This window comes from Lucilia sericata, unplaced genomic scaffold, assembly GCF_015586225.1.
Source record: "Lucilia sericata isolate MDLA Ls3-8-SP2 unplaced genomic scaffold, ASM1558622v1 Contig001051F_arrow, whole genome shotgun sequence".
Classification (NCBI taxonomy): Eukaryota; Metazoa; Arthropoda; class Insecta; order Diptera; family Calliphoridae; genus Lucilia; species Lucilia sericata.
The window spans coordinates 53,271-62,965 of NW_023995029.1; the positions used below are offsets into that span (position 1 = coordinate 53,271).

The 9,695-nt window shown below is 31.6% G+C and overlaps 1 protein-coding gene across 1 annotated transcript in view; it reads right to left on the reverse strand.

Annotated features, from left to right (window-relative positions):
- Positions 1 to 9,113, reverse strand: part of LOC119609738 (lysyl oxidase homolog 3B) — a 42,662-nt gene extending 33,549 nt beyond the window's left edge. Inside the window, 1 exon segment of the mRNA XM_037964633.1 lies at positions 9,078 to 9,113. Coding sequence (XP_037820561.1) covers positions 9,078 to 9,113 — 36 coding nt within the window.
- Positions 9,114 to 9,695: the final 582 nt, after the last annotated feature.

Here is a 9,695-nt window from a genome sequence, read left to right on the forward strand (position 1 = left end):
CTTCGTTGTCGTCGTGTTACGTTTAAATTTTTCTTTTCTTCCACATCCCAATGACAATCAGCCTGAGTTGTAGAAAAAATTGTTACAGAGATAAAAAAATTGTATACGATTTTTTATGAAAAAAAGTTTTTTCATACATTTTTTCTGGTTACATACGTTTGGAATTAATTATTTGTATCTAACAAGATAAAACGTTTTAATACACAGGCAGAGTTCGTGAAAAGCTGCAGAAATAGAACAGAATTAAAACCTGGTCGTTATGTATGGTATCTATGTTAACAACAATTTTTAGTCAAAGTTGCAGCTTTGATCCAATTGGGTTCAGTTCTTGTTCGGTTTTAGTTCAGTATCAGTTCAGTTCAGTTCTAGTTCAGATATAGCCCAAATCTATTTCAGTTCTAGTTCAGTTCTAGTTCAGTTCTAGTTCAGTTCTAGTTCAGTTCTAGTTCAGTTCTAGTTCAGTTCTAGTTCAGTTCTAGTTCAGTTCTAGTTCGTTCTAGTTCAGTTCTAGTTCAGTTCTAGTTCAGTTCTAGTTCAGTTCTAGTTCAGTTCTAGTTCAGTTCTAGTTCAGTTCTAGTTCAGTTCTAGTTTCAGTTCTAGTTCAGTTCTAGTTCAGTTCTAGTTCAGTTCTAGTTCAGTTCTAGTCAGTTCTAGTTCAGTTCTAGTTCAGTTCTAGTTCAGTTCTAGTTCAGTTCTAGTTCAGTTCTAGTTCAGTTCTAGTTCAGTTCTAGTTCAGTTTCTAGTTCAGTTCTAGTTCAGTTCTAGTCAGTTCTAGTTCAGTTCTAGTTCAGTTCTAGTTCAGTTCTAGTTCAGTTCTAGTCAGTTCTAGTCAGTTCTAGTTCAGTTCTAGTTCAGTTCTAGTTCAGTTCTAGTTCAGTTCTAGTTCAGTTCTAGTTCAGTTCTAGTTCAGTTCTAGTTCAGTTCTAGTTCAGTTCTAGTTCAGTTCTAGTTCAGTTCTAGTTCAGTTCTAGTTCAGTTCTAGTTCAGTTCTAGTTCAGTTCTAGTTCAGAGTTCTAGTTCAGTTCTAGTTCAGTTCTAGTTCAGTTCTGTTCAGTTCTAGTTGAGTTATAGTTCAGTTTAGTTCAGTTGTAGTTCGGTTCTAGTTCAGTTCTAGACCTGTTTGTAGATATTTAAAAAGCATTAAATAAAAAAATGACTTTGTTTTAAAACAAACTAAAACTACTTTCTCCGCAGGGATCAAATAACTCACACCTCATTTAGTTTTTCTATAGCGGTACAAGGCGGACTCCTTTACATACGTGTGTTTGTTTATAGTAAGGTTATTGTTATAAGTGTGTTGGTATGTAAGTCGTCTGTTACTGACTGTGTTCAATATTTTTAATATTGTCTTTGTGTTGTATATTTATTGTGAACAACAATTCCAGCAATCAACAACAGTAATAGCTTTAGCAGCAGCAGCCGCTCTAACCAACCAATGCAGCAATTTGGTAAAACAAACTAAATCATCACTTTAACATGGTGTACAAAAAGACGCAAAAAGAGGGAGTTCGAAAAAAAAGTTGCAAAGGAAAACATGTTGTGTTACCACAAAACATGATTAACCATGTTCAATAATGGGTGGTAAAAATGGTTCGCAGAATTGCTACTGGTCAGTGGCCAGTAAATTTTTCAATATAATGAAACATTCCAGGAAAATTAAACAAAAAAGTTAAATAAGATTATGTTCAAAATTTTTGAAGAATGGGAAGCTGAGATTCAATCTGTAACGGAAATATGGCTGAAATGTGAAAAGGGGATTTGGCTTTGCAAAATTTTTTAGAAATTTCAAAACTTTTTTTGAAGATATTAGTTTAACTGCGGGATTGTCTTTGCAATGACAGGCTGACTAAAAGTATTTGTAATAAACTAACCTTAACACTAGAATGTTAACAGTATGAGAGCAGAAAGTAAGGCTGAACTAGAACTAAACTAGAACTGAAACTAGAACTGAGCTAGAACTGACTAGAACTGAACTAGAACTGAACTAGAAACTGAACTAGAACTGAACTAGAACGACTAGAAAACTGACTAGAACAGAACTAGAACTGACTAGAACTAAACTAGACTGAACTAGAACTGAACTAGAACTAACTAGAACCTATAGAACTGAACTAGAAACTGAACTAGAACTGAACTAGAACTGAACTAGAACTGAACTAGAACTGAACTAGAACGGAACTAGAACTGAACTAGAACTGAACTAGAACTGAACTATAATGAACTAGAACTGACTAGAACTGAACTAGAACTGAACTAGAACTGAACTAGAACTGAAACTAGAACTGAACCTAGAACTGAACTAGAACTGAACTAGAACTGAAACTAGAATGAACTGAACTAGAACTGAACTAGAACTGAACTAGAACTGAACTAGAACTGAACTAGAACTGAACTAGAACTGAACTAGAACTGAACTAGAACTGAACTAGAACTGAACTAGAACTGAACTAGAACTGAACTAGAACTGAACTAGAACTGAACTAGAACTGAACTAGAACTGAACTAGAACTGAACTAGAACTGAACTAGAACTGAACTAGAACTGAACTAGAACTGAACTAGAACTGAACTAGAACTGAACTAGAACTGAACTAGAACTGAACTAGAACTGAACTAGAACTGAACTAGAACTGAACTAGAACTGAACTAGAACTGAACTAGAACTGAACTAGAACTGAACTAGAACTGAACTAGAACTGAACTAGAACTGAACTAGAACTGAACTAGAACTGAACTAAACTGAACTAGAACTGAACTAGAACTGAACTAGAACTGAACTAGAACTGAACTAGAACTGAACTAGAACTGAACTAGAACTGAACTAGAACTGAACTAGAACTGAACTAGAACTGAACTAGAACTGAACTAGAACTGAACTAGAACTGAACTAGAACTGAACTAGAACTGAACTAGAACTGAACTAACTGAACTAGAACTGAACTAGAACTGAACTAGAACTGAACTAGAACTGAACTAGAACTGAACTAGAACTGAACTAGAACTGAACTAGAACTGAACTAGAACTGAACTAGAACTGAACTAGAACTGAACTAGAACTGAACTAGAACTGAACTAGAACTGAACTAGAACTGAACTAGAACTGAACTAGAACTGAACTAGAACTGAACTAGAACTGAACTAGAACTGAACTAGAACTGAACTAGAACTGAACTAGAACTGAGCTAGAACTGAACTAGAACTGAACTAGAACTGAACTAGAACTGAACTAGAACTGAACTAGAACTAAAACTAGAACTGAACTAGAACTAAAACTAGAACTGAATTAGAACTGAACTAGAACTGAACTTAGTTCTAAACTCTTTTTTAAACTCCACTGTAGGGTGACCCGTACACATGTGAGTAAATACAAATAAATATTTGTTTGCCAACCACCATTATGTTTTACTCTACATGTAATTGTATGAGTGTATGTGTGTAAGAACAAATACAAATCAAAAACACCATGCCGGTTAAGTAGATACAGTACTAGTTGTAGTTATTGAGTTGGTACACAAACTCACTTAGAGGCAGACTGAGCAAGCGACAGGCAGACAGACAATGAAGCAAACAGACAGAGACAGATTTTGTTGTTAACAGATGAAAGTAAATTTTCTATTTGATTTTGTAGTTGCCTGCTGTTGTTGTTATTGTCGAATGTGTCTAGGAAAACTCAGGCAAATAACAAATGTCTGCTCACGATTGCAATTACCAAATAACAAATAAACTTGTGTGGTCAATTGTAAAATACAACAATAACAACTACAACAATATATGTATGTATAAAAAAACAACTAAAACATTTATATGTTTATAAAAAACCTTTAACTAAATTTTTCCTAAAAACACAAAACTTTGAAACTGCTTTAACAGTTTTTCTTGCAAAAACTTTAGCATACTTTATGGAGCCTTTATAGTAAAAGTTTTTAAAGCATACTTCTTTTTTTGTTTTAGTTATTTTGTTAAAAATTTTCGTTTTTTTTTTCTAGTAACTTTCTCTCTAGAGTTTTGTTTATTTAGTTTATTGTTTATTTAGTGAACGTTGTTGCTTTTTTGTGTTGTTGCTGTATATTTTGCAACCATGGCTAATTAGCTAGTGTAATTAAATGCTGTTGCAGCAAGCAACAAAAAAGCTACAGCAAGTATACTTTTAGGTTTGTTAGTTATTATTACTCGTTCTTTTTTTATTAAATTATTAGTTTTATAACTTAAACAAATTAATGAGTATAATGAGTGGAAGTAGTCTTGCAGTTTTTAGTAGTTTATAATTTATAAAAAAAAAAATTTAATTTATTTAAGAAAAGTTTTGCATTTAGATGAATAATTTTACATAAAAAAAGTATAAATTATAGTCTGTCGAATATATATAGAATACATAGAATATAGTCTATCGACTATATAGACTATAGCTTATCGACTGTACATACTATACTCTATCAGCTGTATATTATATAGTCTATTGGGTGTATAGTCTATCGACTGGATTATAGTCTTTCGACTGTAGAGTCTATATAGAATATAATCTATCGACTGTATAGACAATAGTCCTTCGACAGTATAGACAAAAGTCTATCGACAGTATAGACAAAAGTCTATCGACTGTATAGACTATAGTATATCGACTGTATAGACTATAGTCTATCGACTGTACAGACTATAGTCTATCGGCTATATAGACTATAGTCTATCGACTGTACAGACTATAGTCTATCGACTGCACAGACTTTAGTCTATCGACTGTAAAGGCCATAGTTTTTCGACTGTATAGACTTAGTCCATCGACTACATAGACTATAGCTTATGGACTATATAGACTATAGTCTATCAACTGTATAGACCATAGTCGGTCGAATGTATGGACTATAGTCTATCGAATGTATGGACTATAGTCTATCGGCTGTATAGACTATAGTATATCGACTGTATAAACCATAGTCCATTGGCTGTATAGACCATAGTCCATCGACTGTATAGACTTTAGTCTATCGACTGTAAAGGCTATAGTTTATCGAGTGTATTTGCTATATTGACTGTAAAGGCTATAGTCTGTTGTTTAGAATAGAGTCTACCGACTGTATAGAGTATCGTCTATCGACTGTTTAAACTATAGTCTATCGACTGCAAAGGCTATAGTTTATCAGCTGTATAGACTACAGTTTATCGACTATATAGACTATAGTGTATCGACTGTATAGACTTTAGCCTATCGACTGTATATACTTTAGTCTATCGGCTGTATAGACTATAGCCTATCAACTGTATAGACTTTAATCTATCGACCGTATAGACTATAGTCTATCGACTGTATAGACTATAGTCTATCGACTGTATAGACTATAGTCTATCGACTGTATAGACTATAGTCTATCGACTGTATAGACTATAGTCTATCGACTGTATAGAATATAGTCTATCGACTGTATAGAATATAGTCTATCGACTGTATAGACTATAGTCTATCGACTGTATAGACTATAGTCTATCGACTGTATAGACTATAGTCTATCTACTGTATAGACTATAGTCTATCGACTGTATAGACTATTGTCTATCGACTGTAAAGACTATAGTCTATCGACAGTACAGACTATAGTATATCGACTGTATAGACCATAGTCTATCGGCTGTATAGACTATAGTCTATCGACAATATAGACTATAATCTATCGACTATATAGACTGTATAGACTATAGTTTACTTACTGTATAGACTATAATCAAAAAACTGTGTAGACCATAGTTCATCGATTGGCTCTTTATATGATTAAAAACTTTTTAAAAAATTCCCTTTTATACTTGTTCCACTATCTGCCTGTGTACGCAGTTACGTGAAGACATTAACTATGACACTTAACAACCAGTCACTTACTATTAGTTTTAACTAAATTGCAATCAAATATACAAGTTAACAAACACGCAAAAAACATAAGTATAAAATGTATCTGCAACTTGCTAAGCAAAGAGATACTAACATACTGGCAAGAGCAAGTAGTAAGAAAAAGTACATTTTAATAGAAATCATAGTAGTTTAGACTACTGCTAGTACTAATAGAAAATGTGATAAAAGTGCAACGACTAACTATCTACATACTACAAACAGTTAGTAGATTATGAATAAACGTATGTATATGTTATTAAAGGACAGTGGGTAGCATAAATGTTTAAAATTTTGCACTTAGAAAACTATAGTTTGCAATAAATGTATTACAAATTTTAGCAAGAAGATATGAAAAGTTATGAAGCAATTTAAATTTGTTAATTTTTTATATACTCTACTGTAAATATTTGTTTTACCACTGTAAACATGTACTTAACAACTTTCAATAAAAACAACAAAGACAACATTGGCATTACAACAAACTTGGTCTAGGTTTCATTTATTTAAAATGTACGTTTAAAAGGAAAACAACTAAAAAACCCAGAAGAAACGTTTTACGCATTGAATGTCAAATCACGAAGTAAGCAAAAAGGGAAGGAAACTCTGTAACAATGAAAGGATATTTGAGAAATTTAAATAACCTTTGCGAATTATGTTGATGATATTTCTTAAAACAACAAATTTTATGAATATTAATTTCCAAAATTTTCTTTATGGTTATAAAGGATACCTTCCCCATTTATTGATGCCATGAATTTAACATACATTTGCCAACTAACTACATACAACAACACCAACAATAATAACAATCAAATCTAAAATTTAAAACTTTAACTACTTACACAGCATATCTACCTACAACATTGCATACATAGTGTGCGTATGCAGCAATAACAACAATAACAAACTAAAAACAAGCAACTACAACATTTTGTTGCAGGTAATTGTATAATAAAATTGTTTAAACCGTGTATTTCTATGTGACTTGTTGGTATTTTATAGAATAAAGTTGCTCGTTGGATGGATTTTTGCATTTAAGTTTTTTTTTTATTCTTTTTCAAAACAGTTGCATGACTGCTGCCGACTGTAGTCAGTCTTTTTTTTTGTCCTTTTTCTTGTTTTGCATTGCTAGTCTTTCTTGTAATTTTCTGTAAAGAATGTAAACGAGAAAATTGCTAAACACTTAGCTGAGTAGCGGACTTGTCTTTTTGTTATCGTTGCAGTTATTTAGCAGCAGTTAAATTGAATTAACTTTCGCAAATCTTTAGTTAGTTTTTTAACTTTATTGAGAAAGAAAAAACAAGAAGGATGTACACACTGGACAAGAAATCTTAGGAAAAATTGAGGAAATCAAATTTGGTCATCAATGTTATAAATAAGAGGGGAATGAAAGCTTTTAGCAGATGTAAACGACTAAAACAAGAGCTATTTGGAAATGAAAGATTATGGAATATATAGTCAAGAGATAGTAGTCGAAATAGTGGATAGATTTACTGTAGTCTATATAGTCCATAATGATTTGCCCATATAGTTTACGAACTAAAGTTAAGTATGTAGTCGATAGACTATGGTTTACATAGTCGATAGACTATAGTCTTTGTAGACGAAAGACTATAGTCTTTATAGTCGATAGTCGTTAGTCTATATAGTCGATAGACTATACCCTATATAGTCGATATACTATAGTCTACATAGTCGATTGACTATAGGCTATATAGTCGATAGACTATAGGCTATATAGTCGTTAGACTATAGGCTATATAGTCGTTAGACTATAGGCTATATAGTCGACAGACTATGGTCTATATAGTTGATAGACTATAGTCTATGTAGTCGATAGACTATAGTCCATTTAGTCGATGGTCAATAGTCTATATAGTCGATGGTCTATAGTCTATATAGTCGATAGACTATAGTCTATGTACTCAATAGACTATAGTCTATATAGTCGATAGACTATAGTCTATATAGTCGATATACTATTGTCTATAATGTCGATAGACTATAGTCCATATAGTCGATGGTCTATAGGTTATATAGTCGATGGACTGTAGTCTATATAGTCGATATACTATTGTCTATATAGTCAATAGACTATAGTCTATATACTATTGCCTATATAGTCGATAGACTATAGTTCATATAGTCGAAAGACTATAGTCTATATAGTCGATAGACTATTTTCTATATAGTCGATAGACTATAGTCTATATAGTCGTTAGACTATAGGCTATATAGTAGACAGACTATGGTCTATATAATTGATAGACTATAGTCTATGTAGTCGATAGACTATAGTCCATTTAGTCGATGGTCAATAGTCTATATAGTCGATGGTCTATAGTCTATATAGTCGATAGACTATAGTCTATGTACTCGATAGACTATAGTCTATATAGTCGATAGACTATAGTCTATATACTCGATAGACTATATTGTCGATATACTATTGTCTATATAGTCGATAAACTATAGTCTATATAGTCGATAGGCAATAGGCTATATAGTCGATGGACTGTAGTCTATATAGTCAATGGACTATGGTCTATTTAGTCAATAGACTATAGTCAAGATATTCGATAGGATGTAGTCTATATTGTCGAAAGACTATAGACTATATAGTTTGTAGACTGTTGCCTATGTAGTTCTTAGACTATTGCCTACAGACTATAGCCTACATAACCGATAGAGAATGTCTATAATACCTAAGCTTTTTTTTATAATCTTCCTGTAGCGCTTAACGCGAAAGATATATGCAGTAGTTAACTAGCGGCAAATTGAAATTAATATCATTAATCCTAGTTGTCTTTTTAAATTCGCGGAAATAGCAGAAGCAAATAATAATAAATGACAGAATTTGTTCTTCTGAAAGCAATTGCAAAAAAGTAGTAATGAGAAATGTTTACTAAAGTTTATCAAAGTAAATGTTTTCAAGTTTAACTAAAACGGCAGACAAAAGCTGAATAGTGCAATTGATTCTTAGGTCAGTGTCATTAACACTTAAACACAGGGTACGTTCCATTTTTCACCAAAAATATAAGAATTTTATTACAGATTTTTTTTTAATAACTTTAACATTTAACAATTTTCGTTTTCAAACTCTAAAGATGAAACGGAAACAGGAAATAAACATTTTTATCTCACTACTTTAGAGAAAAAATAGAGCATTAGTAACCTAGTAACTTTCTAACGTTTAAACATACATAGATGAGGTAAATATCTCTTAACTTATCTTTCATATTGTCAGTTTGTAGTATGTTGAGAGTATGTGAGTAATTTATTTACTTTTTGTTAAAAAAAAAAAACATTTTTTTCTAGTATTTTTTTGTTGTTCCTGTCTGTTTCAAGGAAACTCCAAATCCTTACAATTTAACATTATTTTATCTTAACAACTACAAGCAAATAAATAAAAGAAGAAATCTACTTGTAAGATATATATTTTTCGACTTGTGGTAGTATTTCTGAGTATTTTTTTCTTTTTTTGTTATATATTGCACATGTATCTCATTTAACTTGGTTGGCACATTCATCTTCATCAATTTCACTTGTGCAAGATTACATGTTAAAAATATTGTAGTTTGTTTTATAATTATTCGTTCATCTACTTGTTATAAAAATACTTGTTCAAATTTGTAAAAATATAATTTCTCATTGTATGTATTTTTATTTTAAATCAAATTAAAAATAAAAATTTTCACTCTTTGTTACAATTCATAGAAACAATACACGAAATATTTTTCTCTGCTAACAGGTTATGGGCCCAGATCCATAACTAGGAAAGAATAGTCATTGTATTTTCGTTATAATTGTTTGCTCGTTAT